This window comes from Stegostoma tigrinum, chromosome 3 (genome assembly GCF_030684315.1).
Source record: "Stegostoma tigrinum isolate sSteTig4 chromosome 3, sSteTig4.hap1, whole genome shotgun sequence".
NCBI lineage: Eukaryota > Metazoa > Chordata > Chondrichthyes > Orectolobiformes > Stegostomatidae > Stegostoma > Stegostoma tigrinum.
In genome coordinates, this window is record NC_081356.1 from 31,461,570 (window position 1) to 31,482,317 (window position 20,748).

At 40.2% G+C, this 20,748-nt stretch overlaps 2 protein-coding genes across 2 annotated transcripts in view; one reads left to right on the top strand and one right to left on the bottom strand.

Moving 5' to 3' along the window:
* The window catches only part of smc2 (structural maintenance of chromosomes 2), a 47,906-nt gene extending 38,221 nt beyond the window's left edge, over positions 1 to 9,685 (bottom strand). Inside the window, exons 1-5 of the mRNA XM_048527973.2 lie at positions 9,161 to 9,685; positions 6,919 to 7,068; positions 5,223 to 5,345; positions 2,580 to 2,618; positions 1,729 to 1,839 (exon numbers count right to left, since the gene is read on the bottom strand). Coding sequence (XP_048383930.1) covers positions 1,729 to 1,839; positions 2,580 to 2,618; positions 5,223 to 5,345; positions 6,919 to 7,068; positions 9,161 to 9,328 — 591 coding nt within the window. The 5' untranslated portion in view covers positions 9,329 to 9,685. The remainder of the gene's footprint in view (positions 1 to 1,728; positions 1,840 to 2,579; positions 2,619 to 5,222; positions 5,346 to 6,918; positions 7,069 to 9,160) is intronic.
* Positions 9,686 to 14,667: 4,982 nt separating this feature from the next.
* On the top strand, positions 14,668 to 20,514 carry dnajc25 (DnaJ (Hsp40) homolog, subfamily C, member 25). Its single transcript, XM_048527974.2, has 4 exons — positions 14,668 to 14,971; positions 16,697 to 16,849; positions 18,885 to 19,355; positions 20,278 to 20,514. Exons 1-4 carry the CDS (start codon positions 14,684 to 14,686, stop codon positions 20,398 to 20,400), a joined length of 1,035 nt encoding a protein of 344 aa, XP_048383931.1. The 5' UTR covers positions 14,668 to 14,683; the 3' UTR covers positions 20,401 to 20,514.
* Positions 20,515 to 20,748: the final 234 nt, after the last annotated feature.

The following is a 20,748-nucleotide window of genomic DNA, read 5'->3' on the forward strand; positions in this document are numbered from 1 at the left end:
GGCATTAATTAATTCAATTTGTGTAATGGTAAAGAGAACGAAGAAAGCTGAGCCCTTTTGCCTAGTTTCACTGCTATAAGACACAAGACATCACAGGCTTCTTCTGGAGCCTTTTAAAACACCAATCCAGATAATAGCAAAAATATTTCAAATGGATTTGAAGTTTTAGAATCCAAATAATCTACCAATTCCAAAATTCCAGCATGTCAAAAGCCAATGTAGAACTGATTTTTAAACAGTAGCACAACCCACTGAACATAACAAAATAGTGCAACTAAAAAAAGGAACTCAAAGGATAGTAATGAAGTTACAAAAACAATGACACTCAGACTCTTCTCCCAACCCTATTTAAAACTGAACTAGAGTTAATTAAATCTCAATATTCTCCGGGATCCTCTTTTGAAGGCAGTGATCCTTGCTGGGCTAAAAATGAGCACCAGTAAATGTCAGTGTCTCATCCAACACAGGGCCGAGGGACTTAGAAGTCATCCATTTAACAACAGGAGTGTGTACAAGTTTAGCCTTCATCATGCACATCACACGCATGCAACACTCCCTCATACTTGGGATGTTACTATCCAATACTTTTCCTTTTTAGTTCAGACATTGAAACTCACTTCATGTCAGTTGCTCGGTCTGCTGCGAAGTTTTGTATTTTGTCTGCATGTGCCATGTTTAAATGTGTCAGAAGAGTTCTCTGATACAGAGGGCAGAAAAATATTCAATATTTTCCAATGTTCAATATCTGAATTCCATGTCATCACTTTGGTTATTTTAAATGGAGGCTTGTATCGCCCTGCTGTCACCCAATTGGACTGAGATGAGAGGGCAGGCTGAGATTCAAAACTGCAACCTTTCTAACAATTATGGCTCAGTAACAGATTAGGATTCAGACATTCAATTTTCATGGGGCTTTTTATCATCTTGGGGTGCAGGTTCATTGTTCCTTGAAGATGGAGTCACAGGTAGACACGATAGTGAAGAAGGCATTTGTTATGCTTGCCATCATTGGTCAATGCATTGAGTATAGGAGTTGGGTGGCCATGCTGTGGCCGTATGGGTTAGGCCACTTTTGGAATATGGCATTCAATCTGGTCTCCCAGCTGCAGGAAAGTGGTTGTTAAACGTGAAAGCACGCAGAAAAGATTTACAAGAATGTTGCTGCAGTTGGAGGGTTTGAGCTGTAGACAGGCTGAATAGGCTGGGGCTATTTTCCCTGGAGACTTGAAAGCCAGGGGGTGACCTTATAGAGGTTTATAAAATCATGAGGGCCATTGATATGGTGAATGACCAAGGTCATTTGCCCATGGTAGGGGAGTCCAAAACTAGAGGGCATAGGCTTAAGGAAAGAGGGAGAAAAGGACAGAGGATGGTGCATGTATGGAAAGAGCTGCCAGGGGAAATACTGGAGGCTGGTACAATAACATTTAAAAGACACTTTGATGGGTACATGATTAGGAAGAATTTGAGAGATTTGGTCCAAATGGAGGCAAATGGGACTACAGTAATTTAGGAATATCTGGTCGGCATGGATGAGTTAGACCAAAAGGTCTGATTCCATGCTGTACAACTCTGGCTCCATAATTCCAAGTCAATCTCAGTAACTTCCCACTGTCCTTCAAAAATACACTTTGCAAAGCAAAATAATTTACAGCAATACCAGTGGAAAACAAAAATATTGAGTGCCAGAAATGTTTCTAGTCACACTAAATCGTCAAACCAATTTACCGTATGAATTTCTTTCAGCTTGGCCTCCTTTTTCTCAATTGTTTTCTCAGCCGCTAACTTCTTACACTCATACATTCTGGTCCCTGCAGCTTCCTCAATCAAAGATAGGATCTGTGGAGAAAGAATGAAGAATTAGGTGCCGCGTTGTCTTGTTAACAGCCTATTTCAAACGCTCCAAGCAATGCACTACAAAATTAAAAACAAAACCTGTTGTAAAACCCAATGCACATGTCATGTCTTCTACAGCTTGTAAATCTGTAGGTTGTGGGCTTTATGCCAGATACCTGACAATGCCTCGAACTTATAAATGTTTTCCATGAAAGCGTCTTTTACCCCACTCCAATTCATGTATCTTTTGCACATGATGTAAAAGCAATACATTTCATCATGCTTGGAGACTCGTCCAAGATGAGAAATTGCTATTCTCTTCTGAATCTATAAAGGTCTGCTATTCTAACAAGATTGCAATCTCTTCTATTCTGTTGAATAAGGAAACTTAACTTTTCATTCAGTTGTTGTTTAAACACATGTCCTCTTAATAGTCTGAATACCTAGCATTTGCTCCTTCAGATATATTCAGATGCAGATCTCTTCTGTTTATAACCAAGTCCCACACCTCGCTTTCATGGTCCTTATAATGGAGATTCACAACTGACAGACTATACCTGCAAATAGCTGTCAACTCTTTTGCAGATACAACTCTCAAATACCAGGAGCAGAGAGTAGCTCTCAGGAACAGCCTAACAGAATTTGAACATACAACGGCACAAATCAACTTGGGTCAAAACTAGCATTCCAATGAGTTATAAATAATTCAGTCTCAAGGTTTAAACGTAAACTAGAATAGTTACCTCCGGAGGTTTCATATTCAGAACTTTAGTGATACGGCCCTAAAAACAAACAATAAGTTATCATTTTTAAGAATCAGTGACTATAATTCTATTAGTCTTAAAATAGTGATTGAAAAGATAGACCAGATCCAAAAGTTAAACTTCTAAATTAGAGGGGGGCAATTTTGACAGTATCAGGAAAGAACTTTCAAAAGTTGATTGGGAGCAGATGTTTGTAGGTAAAAGGATGGCTGAAAAATGATAAGCCTTCAAAAATGAGGTAACAAGAGTCCAGAGGCAGTATGTTCTTATTAGGGTGAAGGGCAAGGCTGGTAGGTATAGGGAAAAGCTGGATGATTAGAGTAATTGAGTTTTTGGTCAAGAAAAAAAGAAGTGTATAGACAGGTCAGGTATAGACAGCAGAGATCAAGTGAATTCCTGGAAGAGTAGTAAGGCAATAGGAGTATACTTAAGAGGGAAGTGAGAAGGGCAAAATAAGGACATGAGATAGCTTTGGCATATAGGGTTCAGGAAAATCCAAGGGGATTCCACAAATACATTAAGAACTAACGGGTAACTAGGGAGAGAATAGGGCCCCATAAAGATCAGCAAGGTCACCTGCATGTGGAATCACAGGAGATAGGGCAGATACTAAATGTATATTTTGCATCAGTGTTTACTGAGGAGAAGGATATGCAAGATAGAGAACATGGGAAATAAATACTGACATCTTGAAAAATGTCTGTATTACAGAGGTGGTGCTGGCCATTTTAAAATGCATGAAGGTGAATAAATCCCTGATACTCTGTGGGAAGCTAGGGAAGAGATTGCAGGGACCCTTGTTCAGATTTTTGTATCATGTGAAGTGCTGGGGCTAACGTGGTGCCATTATTTAAGAAAGGTGGAAGGAAAAGCCAGGGAACTATAGACCAGTGAGCCTGACAATGGTGGAGGACAAGTTGTTTGAGGGAATCCTGAGGAACAGATTTACAAATATTTGGAAAAGCAAGGACTGATTAGGGTGTCAACATGGCTTTGTACATGGGCAATTGTGTCGCACCAACCTAAGTGAGCTTTTTGAAGTAATGAAGAGGACTGATGAGGGTGCAGCAATGTGTTTGACAAGATTCCTTGTGGTAGACTGGTTAGCAGGATTACAACACAGAATACAGGGAGAACTAGCCATTTGGATATAGAACTGGCTCAAAGCCAGTTATAGGATGGTGGAGGGTTGCTTTTCAGACTGGAAGCCTGAGATCAGCGGCGTGCCACAAGGATCAGTGCTGGGTACGCTGCTATTTTTCATTTATACAAATGATTTTGATGTGGACATAGGAGGTATGGTTAGTAAGTTCGAAAATGACAATAAAATTGGAGTACAGTGGATAGCAAAGAAAGTAAGCTTAGAGTACAATGGGATCTTGATCAGATGGGCCAGTGGGCCGATAAGTGGCAGATGGAGTTTAGATTAATGTGAGGTGCTGCATTTTGGAAAGGCAAATCAGGGCAGGGCTTATACACTTGATAATAAAGGTGCTCCGAGTGTTGCTAAACAAGCAGGCCTCGGAGTATAGGTTCATAGTTCCTTGAAAGTGGAGTCCCAGGTGGATAGGATAATGAAGGAGGCATTTGGTATGCTTGACTTTATTGGTCAATGCATTGAGTTGGGAGGTCATGTTGCTGCTGTACAGGACATTGGTTAGGCCACTTTTGGAATACTGCATTCAATTCTGGTATCTCTGCTATAGGAAGGATGTTGTGAAACTTGAAAGGGTTCAGAAAAAATTTACAAGGATGTTGTCAGGGTTGGAGAGTTTGAACTATAGGGAGAGGCTGAATAAGCTGGGACTATTTTCCCTGGAGCATCGGAGGCTGAGGGGTGACTTTACAGACGTTTATAAAATCATGAGAGGCATGGATAGGGTAAATAGACCAGGTCTTTTTCCCATGGTAAGGGGAGTCCGAAACTGGTCAGCATAGGTTTAAGGTGAGAAGGGTAACAAGCTGCTAGAGGAAGTGGAGGAGACAGATACAATAACAACATTTGAAAGGTATCTAGATGTGCATATGAATAGAAAGGAATTTGAGGGATATGGGCCAAATGCTGGCAAATGGGATTAAATTTAGGACCTCTGGTCAGTATGGATGAGTTGGACCAATGGGTTCGTTTCTGCGCTGTATAATTTCATTTATGATAGAAATATACAAATTCCCATCTCTAAAGATTACACGCAAGGGCCTATATATGCTTTCCCTTTTACTCTTTCGCAACATGTGGACATCACTGGCTGAGAAATATTGATGATCTCTAAGTGCCCACAAAGGTCAGTGATGATGAGCTGCCTCTTGAATTCTTGCTATTCAAGTGGCAGAGGCACACTTACAGACCTGTTAAGTTGTTCCAGGATCTTGACCCAGTGACAGTGAAGGAACAGAAATGTAGTTCCAAATCAGGATGGTGTGAGGATTGGAGCAGAACTTGCAGATGATGGTTTTCCTAAACAACTACTGCACTTGATTTTCTAGGTGATAACAGTTTGAAGGTGCTGCGGTAGGAGTGTTGGTGAATTAGTATGATGCGTTTTGGTGACAGAAAACAGGTGCTGTTGTGCAATGGTGATGGAGAAAGTGAATGGGTTACAATCCTCTGACATATGTACAAACCTGCATGATAAGGAAATGTGGATTGTTGACATTCAGACCGATTGAACAGAAGAGATCTTGCACTCTGGTGTTGTTTGCATTCACACCATTAATTAAGTACTTGTTTCTCCCACCAATTACCACCTGAAAAATGAATAGTTTTAATTGTTTGGCAGTAAAAAGACAATGATTCCAAAAACACAACACAAACTTTAAAAAAAATACAGAAATGCAGCCACTGGAGAAATTTATTAATCATTGTAAGCAGAGTCTTTCTAACATAGATTACAGAAAGCAGTACGACAAATTCCTCTAACTAGACAGTTTACGCGATTTAATACTTAAAATCTGATTTGAGCAGGCAGATATCAAGTTGAGAATTGCAACTTTTCACATTATTTATTGTCAATTTGTATAATATTATGCTTTACTTCGCACACGAGCACTAAATCATACAAATCTTGTGCCCAATAACCTTTACAAGTTTTCACTGAAGGCAACACATTATGCCATTAGCATGATATAATGAGGACGACGCACTAAATGACAGTATTATGTGTAATGCCAAAGTGAGTGCTGTCCAGTTATTGCCACATTTTTTGACAAGGCAAAAATCTGTTTCATCCTGGCAACAAACACATTCAATCATCAGAAAAGCAATGTCATGATGCTTTTTGAATTCCACAATCAGATTATGTCTGCAACTTTCATGGACTGAAATACTGACTTAAAATGGTACAGCAATCACTTGACTAAGTTTCAATGTAAATCGGACAGCAGACACTCAAACAGAGATGAACATTTTTATCCAAAAGCAAGGAAGACAGTCAACATCCTTCAAGACAGAGGCATGGAAATATTTTCATCTATTTTTATAGCACACCCAATATTTGCACATTGGAGAAGACAGGCCCTGCAATTACCAAGCTTGAAGTTCAATAAACCCAGATATGAAAATACACAAACAATTGCAACCAGCTGGAGAAAATTCTCTGTCTAATGCAAAGAAAAGATGTTAAGTGACACATAGGTTAAAAACAAAAATTAGAACAAAACTCCAAGGAGAATTGAGACTGCTGATATCCAAGACCATAAGTAAATAACCATGGTTTCAGGTTGAAACCTTACTTCAAGGACACTCAAAGTATTTTAGAACTATTTGTTCCTTTCAAGTTTCTTTTGAACAGGACACTATTTTTAACTTTACACACGAGTGTAAGTTTGGTATTGTGTTTTTATTTTTGTCAGGATCAGCAGGTAATAGGAATTGTTCTTTCACTGAAGAAAGTCTTATGATGTACTGCTTACTATTTTAACGGGAAAAAAGATAATAGCCTCATGCTAAAAAAAACCACAAAGCTTTAGTGTGACCAACCAGGGAGGTTGAAATAAAAAATTCTCACCATCTCACCTAGTCGTAACAACTTTGCACAAGAACCTCCCTGGCATTACAAGAGTGTGCAGAGAGCATCAGCTCTGATTCCACAACCGAGGAAGAACAAACTATTATCCTATATGACACTATATGACCTTAACTTGTGCCATATTTGCTTCACCCGCTGAGAATCAATCCCAGTTTGCAGGGGTGAGAATACAAAATGGACCAGTATCCAGTTCAAAAGGCATAAGACAGAAGAGTCAGGAAGAGACTCTTCTGAAGAAGTTTTCATTGTTAACATTGTGGAATATTAAATACGATAGAAATGTTGCAGAGTACCTGTCTCGAGACAGTAATTTCATCATGAGTCTCAAAGCCCAGAGGACTTTGTTTTTTGTCAGAGTTATCAAAGGTAATTGAGACAGTGGCTTTTGTAATCCCTGCTTGCCCATTTTTGTAGACCAAATCCTGCAGGTTGCTGGCTCGCACCTAACAGCAGACAACAAAACAAGGTTGCAATGAAAATTAGCATTAAAATACTCCAAAACCCAAAATGTCTGAAGCATTATATTGATTTCCAATTAAATAGTAGCCTAATATCAATAGTAAAAAGAACATTGGAATCTCAAAGATAATTGGGCTTAGAAAATACTATTAGGATTCTGAGTTAACATGGATTTATGAAAAGGAAATCTTTTTGACAAACTAGTTAAGATTTTATCGAGGATGTAATTCGCAGAATAGACAGAGTGTATTTGGATCTTCAGAAGGCTGTTAATAAGGTGCCATTAAGGAGGTTAGGAATCCAAATGAGATCACATCAGTTTGAAGGAATATACCGGCAAAGATTGAGGAATGATTGACATACAGAACACGGAACAAAATCAAACTGATCATTTTCTGGTTGCGGGAGGTGACTAGTACTACCACGATCAGTGCATGGGTCCCAGATTTCATAGTCTACATCAATAATTCGATGGACACTGAAATTTGCTGTTGACACAAACTAGATGGGAATATAAATGGGAAGGGGATGCAGAGATTTAGACAAGCTGAGTGGACAAGGTCACCACAGATGGAACATCATGTGGGAAAATGTTGTTACTTCACATTTAATTTTTCTACCAAAGTGAATATTTCTTAAATGGTTTCTTAATATTTCTTAAAGATCACTCCAGTCCTTCCTTCCCCCGCTCTCAGCAACAATATACTACTCTCCTCTGATATAGATGTGAATGTACAAGGTGCGGTTAGTAAGTTTGCAGATTACATCAAAATTTTAAATGTATGGACAACAAAGATGGTTACCTCAGAGTACAACAGGATCTTGATTAGATGAGCTACTGGGCCAAGGAGTGGCAGACAGAGTTTAATTTAGGTAAACATGAAATACTGCATTTTGGAAAAGCAAATTGGGGGTAGTATTTATACACTTAAATGGTACAGTCCTGGGCAGCGTTACTGAACAAAGATGCCTTGGAGTGCAGGTTCATAGTTCCTTGAAAGTGGAGTCCCAGGTGGATAGAATAGTGAAGAAGGTGTTTGATATCCTGTTTTTTATTGGTCAGAGCATTGGGTAAGAGAGTTGCGGCTGTACAAGACATTGGTTAGGCCACTTTTGCAATACTGGTATCCCTGATGTAGGAAAGAAGTTGTGAAACTTGAAAGGGTTCAGAAAAGATTTACAAGGATGGTACCATGGTTGCAGTTATTGGGAAAGGCAGAATAGGGTGAGACTATTTTCCCTGAAACATTGGAGGATGATGGGTGATCTTATAGAGGTTTTTAAAAAAAGGAACATGAATAGGGTGTATAGTCAAGGTGTTTTCCCTAGGTAGTTGAGTCCAAAACTAAAGGGCATAGATTTAAAGTGAGAGGGGCAAGATTTAAAATAGACCTCAGGGATAACTTTTTGCACACAGAGGGTGATGAATGTATGCAATGAGCTTCCAGTGGAGGTGGAAGAGGCTGGTACAATTACAACATTTAGAAGGCACAAAAACAGAAGCTGCTGTAAAAGCTCAGCAGGTCTGGCAGCATCTGTGAAGGGAAATCAGAGCTAACGTTTCGAGACCGGTGACCCTTCCTCAGAACTGCCCATTTCTGATTTCTCTTCACAGATGCTGATCTCTTCCAGCAACTTCTATTTTTGTTTCTCATTTACGGCATCCGCAGTTTCCATTTAAAAGGCAGCTGAATGAATAGAAAGTGTTTTCGGAGGGAGACGGGCCAAATGCTGACAAATGGGACTAAATTAATGCGGACGAGTTAGACCGAAGGATGTTTCTGTGTTGTATATCTCCATGACCCACTTCCATCCCCCTCCCCAAAGCAACCTCCTTTGTCCCCTTCCTTCGCACAACTTTACACCATCACCACTATTTCACTTCCTCAACTCAATCTTCCAACACCATCACCCCCTTCCCTTCCTCCTCTGAACCCCCATTTTTTAAAAATCTTTTCTCTCACCACCTAAAGTCCCTTGGGCCGCACTGAACCCTTCACATCCTACACCTTCTCCGATCGCCCCCTTCTCCTCCTAACTTGCGATCCCCATCTTCCCCCCACTTCCCTGTCGAACCTGGGACAAGTTACTGATGCCGAGGAGGAAGCAGATGGAGTCTAAGATGTTGGACTTGCCGCTGCCGTTTAGGCCGGTAATAGCATTAAAGAGCGGATCGAAGCCGTTAATCTCCGTCCGTTGCGCGTAAGACTTGAAGCCGTCGATGATGATGGATTTTATATACATTTTCCTTCACCGTGTTAAATTAAACTAAATCCGGAATTTCACTGCAACTCGGAGAGCTCCGGTTGCCTCCCAGCAGTTTAAATTTTGGCGCCAATCCCTGACCGTTAGTTCAATGGCCTCAGTTGGTTCAGTGGCGCTTTCACCTCAGTACCGCCATGCAATTTTAAGACAGAAAACGCAGCAGCTCAAGATTAATGTAATTATTGCGGCGGATTCCTGGCGTTTGGAGAATAATTAACGATTTGTGGAAAATTGACGATTTAGAGACGGCAGGCGCCTTTCGATGACGTTCCTGCCATGCGGGGCAGAACCCTGCGGTTTCTCTTAAAGGGGCCACGTCTTCACGCCCTAAATCACGTGGTCCCACCCGCGGGTGACAGAGGCCTTTGAAATGTCATCCCCCTCCAAACGTGAGACCCTCACTCGGTAAGGCCCCAGACCCGTAAAGTGGCCTCCTTAGCAGCACGCCGAGGTGAAGTCGATGCGTTCCAGCGAGTGTTCAAACCTCCCCCTCAAACATTTCTGTCTGCCCGACCCATCAAGTAAAACCTGTCCCGAGTGTGGTAAACTCTGCAGATTGGTTAGACTTAACAACCATTTCGCAACCCATTGGACTCAGATGAAAGAAGTGGCGTTCAGTCATGATCTTATTGAACGGCAGAACAAGTTTGAATGGCCTGCTGAGTCCTAAGTTCCACTGAACCATCAAAACATTACGGCACAGAAGGAGACCATTCAGCCCCTTGTGTCTCTGCTGAAAAAAAAACTAGCTACCCATGATCATGCCACTTTCCAGTACCTGATCCAGAACCTTGCAGGTTACACCACTTCAGGTGAATATCCAGGTACCTTGGTTCCTTTAAGGTATAACATTGAACCAGGCCATTCAGCCCAATGTCTGTGATCTGCTGCTTGTATATAAGTAATAATAGAGCATTCAGCTCCAGTAACGACATTTCGGGAAGTATGTGAGGGTGCAGAGCAGGTTTGCAAGAATGATTCCAGGAATAAGGGAATTTAGCGAGTATGTCAGATCGGAAGAACATCTGTTGTTCTACTTCAAGCAAAGGGCATCAAGGGGAGATTTGAGATCAGAGATAATAGGAACTGCAGATGTTGGAGAATCCAAGATAACAAAGTGTGGGGCTGGATGAACACAGCAGGCCAAGCAGCATCTTAGGAGCACAAAAGCTGAGATTTGACAGGTTGAAGATAAAGCAAATCTCACATCTGCGAATGATATAAGGGCATACCATTTTAAGGCTTTAGGCAAAAAATATCCACGGGGATGTGAGAAAGAATGTTTGCTTTTAACACAATTATTGAGTAGTCTTGAATCCCTGCTCCCAAGGGTGCTGGAAGTTGTCATGGTCATTGGGGGATATAAACTTTGCAAAGCTGCACAGACTCATTGGGCTGAATGCCTGTTTTGCTGTAATGACTCTATGAGCCTCCTCCCTCTCATCTTTATCTTCACCTTGTCAATATATCCTTATAATCTTCTTGCCTTAATGTCTATCTGGTGTCGCCTTAAACTCTTATTAATCACTTCAACATTGAAATAATAATGTGAGCCTCTTCTGACATTTAATGGGATAATGGCTGATCTATCCTCAATTCCTTTAACCCATCTCTTCCACATATAATAATATTATTGGCTAAAAAAGCATATCATCACCAAATTTAAAGTGAATAATTTGCTGTTTGTGGAAGAATTCCATACAGCCATATCGGGTCAAGTAACCAAATGCACCGAGAAAAAAGATTGGCTTTAAGGAATATATAAAAGGGGTAAAACTATTGCTTGATATTTATGGACCCTCCTCCTCTTGGATGTGATAGGACTGCAGAGCTTAGGTCTGATCCTTTGGTTGTGGGATCGCTTAGCTCTGTCTATCACTTGCTGCTTATGCTGTTTGACATGCAAGTTATCCTGTTTGATGGCTTCACAGGTTGACACCTCATCTTCAACTATGCCTGGTGCTGCTCTTGGCATACCTTCTTGCACTCTTCTTTGAATCAGGGTTGATCTTTTTGATTGTAATGGTTGAGTGGGGATATGTTAGGCCATGAGGTGACAGATTGTGCTGGTGTACAATTCTGCCGCTGTTGTTGGCCAGCAGCGCCACGTGGATGCCCAATCTTGAGTTGCTGGATCTGTGTGAAGTCTGTCCTATTTATCATGGTGATAGTGCTACACAATGTGATGGAGGTTATTCTCAATGTGAAGGTGGGACTTCATCTGCACAAGGACTGTGTGATGGCCACTCTTACTGATACTGTCATGGATAGATCAGCTGCAGCTGGCAGGTTGGTAAGGATGAGGTCATGTATGTTTTTTTCTCTCATTGATTTCCTCACTGCCTGCCACAGACCCAATCTAATAGCTATGTCCATTAGGACCTGACTAGCTCAATCAGTAGTACTGCTGCTCTTGGTGGTGGACATTGAAATCCCCCAATCACAGTACATTTTGTGCCTTTGCCATCGTCAGTGCTTCCTCCAACTGCTGTTCAACATGGAGGCGGTACCGATTCATCAGCTGAGGGAGGACAGTATGTGGTAATCAGCAGGAGGCCTTGCCCATGTTTGACCTGAAGCTATAAGACTTCATGGGGTCCAGAGTCAATGTTGAGGACTCCAAAAGCAACTCCCTCTCGACTGCATACCTCTGTGCTGCCACCTCTGCTGGGTCTGTCCTGCCAGTGAGACAGGATGTATCCAGGGATGTTGATGGTGGTGTCTGGGACATTGTCTGTAATGTATGCTTCTGTGAGTATAACTATGTCATGCTGTTGCTTAACTAGTCTGTGAGACAGCTCTCCCAATTTTGGCACTAGCCCCCAGATGTTAGCAAGGAGGACTTTGCAGGATCGTTAGGGCTGTTTCTGCCTTTGTCTGTTCCAATGCCTAGGTCAATGCCAGGTGATCTGTCCAGTTTCATTTCTTTGAGACTTTGTCATGATTGGTACAACTGAATGGCTTGCTAGACCATTTCAGAGGGCAGTTGAGAGTCAACCATATTGCTGTGGGTCTGGAGCCAGACCAGGTAAGGACGTTAGATTTCCTTCCCTGATAGGTTTTTCCGACAATTGACAATGTTTTCATGGTGATCAGTAGATGCTTAATTCCAGTTTATGTTTATTATATTCAAATTCCACCATATGCCATGGTGAGATTTGAACCCGGGTCCCTAGAACATTAGCTGGGTTCCTGGATTAACAGTCTAGTGATAATACCACTAGGCCATCGCCTACCCCTGTGATATTTTACGCTGTAGCATAATGTACTTCAACAAAGATTGATATAGCAAATAATGCCATTCTTTCGGGAGGGAAAAGACTACAGATAAATTGAAGTTATGTTCTAGAAATAACATTCTCAAAATGATTAAGCCAATATATCCTACCAGACCTTAACTGGGATGTTCATAGTACCATGAGGGAATCTTTGCGTGCAAAATATATGGCACAATATCTAGTGGGAATTTTCTTTTTATCTTTATTGTCACATTTTGGGATTCCCATCTGTTGTAGCTGGTACAAGGATTCTTAACTTCAGGCACAAGTGGTTTTGTTAGGGATTGAAAGCCAAATATTTCACAAAAGTGGAAATTGTCAGTATCCATTCTAAATGAAAATTGGTCTGGATTTTATAGAATAAAATGAGCCAGCTATTAAAAAGTTATGATAGTAAGGCAAACAAATAGGTTGTTAAATAATCCCAGTTTAAGTTCCGAGCTGTTCTGTTGAAATAATTGGGACCAGCTGAGATGCTGGCCTTTATTTCAAGTGGTCCAAAACATAAATGACTGAAAATTGAAATACGGTGTTGGAAGTCATAGTCAATACAGTGTGGAGCTGGAAGAACACAGCAGGTCACGCAGCATCAGGTGAACATGAAAGTTTTGGATCTGGACCCTTCATCAGGACTGGGGAAAGGGAGCTCAGAAATAGATAAAGGCAGGTGGGCTGGTGTTAGGTGAATGCAGGTAGGGGATGTAGAGTTTGGTCAATTGGAAGGGTGGAGCGGATCGGTGAGAAGTAAGAAGAACAGGTTGTGTCAAGTCAAGGACGCAGGAATGAGAGGGAGGGCTGGACATGGGATGAAGCCAGGGGTGGGGAGACTTTTGAAGCTCATGACTTCTATGTTGAAGCCATTGGATTGTAAATTCCCAAGGTGGAATATAAGGTGTTCTTCCTCCAATGCTCCTGTGGCCTCATTGTGATACTGGAGGAGGCCCAGAATGGACATGCTGCCAAGGGAGTGGGAAGGGGAGCTAAATTACATAAAACACTGGTTAGTTAAACTGCAATTACGCAGCACCTTTATTTTTAAAAAATCTTGGGTTGACTCAAAACATTTACAACTAATCAAGTATTTTGAAGTGTAGTGCTCTTGTAATGTGGGAAAGATTAGCCAACATGTTCACAGCAACGTCCTGTTAAAAACACCAAAATGACCAGAACTCGGTAAACTTAGTGTGAAGCTCGAGGAACACAGAAGGTCACGCAAATGTCAGCTACTGGCACCTGTTCTGAAGAAGGGTCCTAACTCAAAACAACAATTTTCCTGCTTTTCGGATGCTGCCTGTCCTGCTGTGTTCCTTCAGTTCCACACCTTGTTATCTCAGACTCCAGCATCTGCAGTTCTTGCTGTCTCCAAATGACCAGAACTGGTTTTTTTTGTAATGTTCATTGAGGCTAACGGCTGGATAGAACACAGGAGAAACCTACCCTGCAAACCTTTAGAATAGTTCTATCAGATATTACATATTCGTAGAACAGAATATCTGTGAAGTGAATATGTAATATCTGATAGAACTACTCAACATCTCAATGAAAGTTGGTGCATCCAAGTGTAGTCATCCCTCAAAACTATAGAAGTTTTTTTGTGATCAATTCTCTGGAGTAGGGAGCTTGAACTCATAGACTCCTGAAACTGGAATGCAAGTACAGCCTGTTAACATCATGAGATAGCACCATAAGCTTCAATCTTATTAATTATACATTTGGAAAACATTTAAATTGAAATAAGATCTAGGAACAGTTGTTAATGATTTTAAAAACAGGAATCGAAGAAGTATTTTAATGGGCGGAAGATCGCAGGGCTTTACTCGGGGATCGTGAAGGGTAGGAGGAGAAATGATGAGAAACAATGGGCCATTCAAAGGGCTAGTATGGACACGATGGCCTGAACGAACTCACCGTGAAGAACGGTCAGTGACGATTACCCGCGCGAACAAATAGCCGTTAGGGTTTGAAATGATGACGTTCATCATACGCGACCACCAACGTAAGGTGCTGTGCCGAGTTACTGCGCATGTGTGATGACGTTGGTTGCCAGTTCGCTGACATGGCGACGGCGAGCCGCCGGTTTGTAGTGGGGTTGCTGTTTCGACTTTGTGCCGTTTTCTTCACCCTCCTGGGCCAGGTCGATGGCTTGGTGGAAGGCTTGTACTGCGGTGCTGTCTCTTGCTATGATGTCCTTGGAGTGTCGAGGGATGCTGGCAAAAGCGAGATCGCCCGCGCTTACCGCCAGCTGGCCCGGCGCTTCCACCCTGACCGCTACCGGCCCACGGAAGTCGGGGAGAACCCCGAGGAAAAGTTCCTGCTGGTTGCCACCGCCTATGAAACACTGAAGGTGTGGGTTGGGCGCACGAAGCATCTTTTGTGGTGTGGGGCATGTGGGTGCAACAGGAACATTGTTAGAGGATATGAGAGTTGGTGGGAGTGATCTTGGTGGCGTTGATAGTATTGAATAGGCTTGTTTGCAAATGTCAGCTACTGGCAAATGGAAACCTGCATCTCTGATTACTGTGATTTTTAATTTTAAAATGTGTAGGACATTAAATGCTTGGATGAAAAGCAAACTGTTTTGGTCTACATGGAAGAATGGTAACTGTCACTGACAACTTTTCCTAGGTTAACTATTCAAAAACACTTCACGCAAGACTTAGAACTGCTAATCTTATTTCTAAACGCATCATTTGTGCAGTTACTGTCAAAGGATAAAATTATAAAATGTATATGTTTATCTGCTGTTCATGGTCATGAGTTTCCTGAGTGACTTTAAAATTGTTTCTAGCTTGGTGCTGTTTTATCACACTTTCTAGTTGAAAAATGTCAGTGTAAAATTTGGCAAATTTCTGACCTTGCATACATTTGAGGTTCTGAGCAAGAGTTGAGGAACTTCTCTGGAATAGAGGACGACGTGTGAAGTTGCAACATTGACTGTCTTATCTACAACAGACATATTTAACGTATCCGGAGATGAGAGCAGATGCTATAATATTGGGCAACAAATGTATGCATACGTGTCAAGTTTTCTCCTCCATGCCTCTAGTTTCTTGCAAATACTGGGGGCTTTTCTTGGAGTCTATGGAACCCGGGTACCTTCTGGTACATCCCTGAGGTGGTTTATTTACAAGTGCTGATTTGTCATTTGATTTGGATAAGAAAAAAAGCAAAAATTGTCCATAGCTGCAGTCATTGAATGGAGGTCATAATGTGACCATTAGCCCATGTGTCAGAAGATCCAGGTAGTACCTTTCGGATCCTTAGAATGTAGTGAAGTATTTCATTTCATTAATTATTTTTGAAACACAGTCACTTAAGTATGCAAAATGGCAGCACTTCAATGCAATAGCCTATTTCAGATTAATGACCTTCTTTCTAACTTTAGGTCCAGTGGAAATCACCTTGTGTTCACCACAATTACAGGAATAACTTTTCAGGGCTCTTAATTTGCCAGATTTTACATGAAAACCAAAAATATCCATGTAGGTAATTGGAACAAGATTTTCTTAGTTACTTTTTTTGTGCATTTTCTTTTATCAAACCAATTGGTCGTACTTTAAACAGCAAGAACATTACAGTTTAAAAGGAGATAGTAAGAACTGCCAATGCTGGAGTCTGAGATAACAGTGTGAGTTGGAGGAAGGCAGCATTAGAGGAGCAGGAAGCTGACGTTTTGGGTCAGGACCCTTCTTCTGAAGAAGGGTCCCAGCCTGGAACATCAGCTTTCCTGTTCTCCTGATGCTGCCTGGCCTGCGGTGCTCTTCCAGCTCCCCACAGTTTAAGAGGAGCTGTTTGGGAGAAGCTTACATTAGATTGAACTATATTTGGTATTAGTATTCTAGTGGATGGATTGGAGGCTAGGTGGGGACACCATAAAATCTGTGCTTCTTTCTCTACCTGTGATATTTATCATACTGGATTTCTATTTATAGTTGCAGAATAATCAATAGAAATTATAAAAATGCATGTTACTTAATGTTTGCCAGTCTTTTTAATCAGTTGGTAATATTAGATTTTAAAAAATGATAATGGTAATAATTGCTTCTTGTTTTAACCCTGTTTCTTAAAGGATGATGAAGCCCGGAAGGATTATGATTATATGCTTGATCATCCTGATGAATTTTACCGACATTACTACCATTACTACAAGAGAAGGCTAGCACCCAAAGTAGATGTCAGGATAGTTATAATTGTGACAGTTTGTGCTATATCACTCTTTCAGGTAAGGCATTTATGCAATATGTCATTCAGTTGTAGGTAAGCGTGACATGACTTCAGCCATATATTGACAATTATTGAAGAGTATCAGCATGTTCATAAATCAGTGGCTTATAGATAGACCTGACTTATACTGACATCATCTTAAATATTTCTGATAATTTGCTTCCTCAGTTATCTTTCTCACATGGTATTCTCGTCAACTGTATTTGCAAAGTCCCAGTTTAACAAATAGTGTAATTCATATGGGAAATAAATTTATAAACTGTTAGAAATTGAACTTCTAACTTTTGTCAGGCAACTAGAAAAGCTAGAATGATTTTAATTGAGAAGCTAAAGATTGAGAGGTTGAGATTGTTGGAGAAACTGATTCCATTGACAGGAAAGTCAACAGCCAGAAGAGAAATTTAAAATGATTGGCAAAAAAAATTCAAGGAGGAGAATTACAATTGTTTTCTGCAGCAAGTTGTTACAATCCAGAGTGTTGGAGACAGATTGAATGAAACCTTAGACCACAAGAGCAGGAGTGGACGTTCAGCGCATCAAGACTGCTCTGCCATTCAGTGAGACATGGTTGATCTGATGATGCTCAACTCTGTTTTCCTGTGTTTTCTCCGCAATCCTTGATTCCCTTACTAATTAAAAATCTACCTGTCTGTCTTGAATATCAATAACAACCCATCCTCAATGTAGGTAATTTTCTTTTGACAGTTACTGTGTAGTTTAAAAGGAAGGGTTGTGGGGAGTAGGATTAAGTGTACAGCTCTTTCAAAGAGCTAGTTCACACAATAGGCCAAATAATGACCTCATGCTGCATTTTTCTGGGCACTGAAAGATATGGACTATCTTATATGTTAGAAGTTAGAAAGCAATTGTGGTATGCTTTTCTTCCGTAGCTATAACATTGAAGTAGTTTCACTTTATGATAGTTGGGTTTGACAAGCTATGATGGTTCAGTTACATGCTTGCAGTCAAAAATCTTGATTTGGATTCCTGTCACAAATTGCAAAATGGGAAAAATTCACCATTTATTGAATCTCCTGGGGTAAACTAAATTCCTTCAGTGAAAGGAATTTGCCACCCATATCTTATAAGGCCAACATGAGTCCAGACCCCCACAGTATGTTTTATTTTTCCTCCTAAAAGGGCAAAAACAAATGATTTTACTAAAGTCGGCAGTAGTCATGTGTTAAATAACAGACTGCATAAGTGTTTGGGTGAATATTAAATAAAATTAGGGAAATCAAGTTTCAAGAGATCTGAAAAAGAAGGGCTATCGGGTCATTCCGAATGGATAAATTCACACATAAATCTCCTTATGTAATTTCATGATTGTTTTGATACATATATTAATGTTTACCTCGGATTTCCACAGCTTGTAAAATGTTGCAACAGCCTGTTATGTTCAAATTTATCGATATTCCTCACAGCCCATAAATTGAAATGCAGAGAATAGTTTGCAGGATTTTGCTAATTATGTTCAATGTGATCATTATGGGGCAACAAGTAAACCACCCAGCTACAATATTTTTAAATCATTGTTCTTTGGTCATTCTCTACCAAGCTGAACCCTATGCTTCCTGAGCGAAAAGATAGAGATTAATTGAAATAAATTGCATTCTTACCAAAAGCAATTTGTTTTCTTGCACCAGGTATGGTATTCACAATTTTAGTTATTTTGATACAATAATGTATCTGCATATTGATTTAGTCTTTGTACAGTAAAACAAATAAAGCGGTTGTGGCTTTAAACAAATGATGAATTACTCCCCTCAAAGTACCATGAATCTGTGGAATTCACTAACCTAGAGTACGATGCACACTGAGTATATTGGATGAGACAGAAAGATTTTTAATTAGTAATGTGTTAACAGGTTATAGGGAGTGTGCAGGAAAGTGGACTTGAGGCTGAGATAAAATCAGGCATGATCATATTAAATGGAGGAGCAGGCTGGTGGGGGTGAATTACCGACTGTACCTAATTATGTTTAACTGTTCTTTGCACTTTTTTGTATTTTTAATTTCTATTGTTTTTACAGTACTACAGCTGGTGGAGCAGTTATAGTGAGGCCATTCATTATCTCACTACTGTGCCAAAGTATAGAATCCAGGCCACAGAAATTGCAAAGCAGCAAGGCCTGCTTAACAAAACTAAAGAAAAAGGGAAAAACAGACGCTCTAAAGAAGAAATCAAAGAGGAGGAGGAGGAAATCATTAAAGGCATTATCAAAAATAACATTGACATTAAAGGAGGCTATCAGAAGCCACAGATATATGATATACTCCTCTTCCAAATTGTTTTGGCTCCTTATTACATCTGTAGGTATATAATCTGGTATTGCAGGTGGATTTACCGTTTTCATATAAAACAAGAAGAATATGGAGAAGAAGAAAAGTTGTATATTATTAGAAAAAACATGAAAATGTCACAAGGCCAATTTGATAGTCTAGAAGATCATCAGAAAGAGATGTTCCTTGAGAGGAAGCTGTGGTTACGAGAAAACTTTGAGGTAAGCATTGTAGTGTTGCAACTTCAAGAACAATAAATTATGTAAACAATGGATAAAACTAAATTCTTTGTCTTTAAGAACCTTCAGTCGTATAATGTTTCTATAATGGAGAGCATTCAGTTTAAAACATTTGTAGCATACACACCTAAGCACGCAGGACAAAGAATTACATCAAAGGGTAATGCACATGAACAGTTGTAAAATTTAGTAGTTAAAAAATTTGTGGAATCAAACTGATCAGTGATTCATGGTTCTAAATTGTTACTGATGTAAATTTTATATTGGGAAGATGGCTGGCTGCTTGAAATCCCTGATAGAATTCATTGTGAGATTTTTTTTTATTTGCTTGTCAGCTTTATACATTTCCTGCACTCCTGAATTTGTTGATTCCTTCTACTGAGGTTTGTCATTGGATGACAATTAACTATGGTAACCTGTCCTATCTGACTGTTGGTAAACGTCAATGGATGTTCAGCTTAGGTTGTGGAAATGATGGGATTAAAGATGACCCGTGTCTTAAACACTGGGAATGTCAGTCTGGCCAGACCTGTAACAAAGTTAATGTTTCAGGGTGGTGATTGATCATCACAGCATGGGTGAAATGGTCTCATTGAATGGTGGAATATAGTGGAGAGACTAAAAGGCCTACCTGTGTTCCTGGAGGGATGTGTCCAAGCCCGATCTGATTCTCGGCCATAGCATGCAAATAAACTTCAAGCAGGATTCGTCAGGCTGCAGTGAGAACCCTAATTATTTTGTCTCCCATTCCATTATCTAACACTGGCTATTATAACTATGGTTCCCAATGTTATAAACTAACTTAGCATGGTCCTGTTGTCAACATGGTCTTAGCTACTCACTGGGTGAACTCTCAAATTGAAGCAGGATAGAGCTGAATTGACTGACTCTTATTTAATTTCAGGTTTATAAACTGGAACAAGAGGAAGAACTCAAAAAAAAAGTAGCATCAGATCCACGATGGAAACGGTATCGGCGGTGGATGAAAAATGAAGGGCCAGGGAGGCTAACCTTCATAGATGACTAAATACCTCTGCCTTACACTAGTGTTTACAGAAGATGTCTTTTTATTTTAAAAAATGACTATTTTGATAATGAAAAATAAATATCACTGATCTAATAACTCAGGATTCCGTTTAAACAGCATACAGATTCAGTTTTTTTTTTACAGGCCTATTACAATTTAAATTCACCCCACAAAAAATACATACGCAAATTTTAGTGGAAATGTGTATTGATATAGAATCTGACTGCGCTGTTTCTGTTAGTCGAATTGTATTTTTTGCCTGGAAGGACTAACGTGGACAGATTTTTACCAATTTTGGTCACTTATTCATACAATATAAATATAGTAATAGGTGAGTTGGAAATTGCA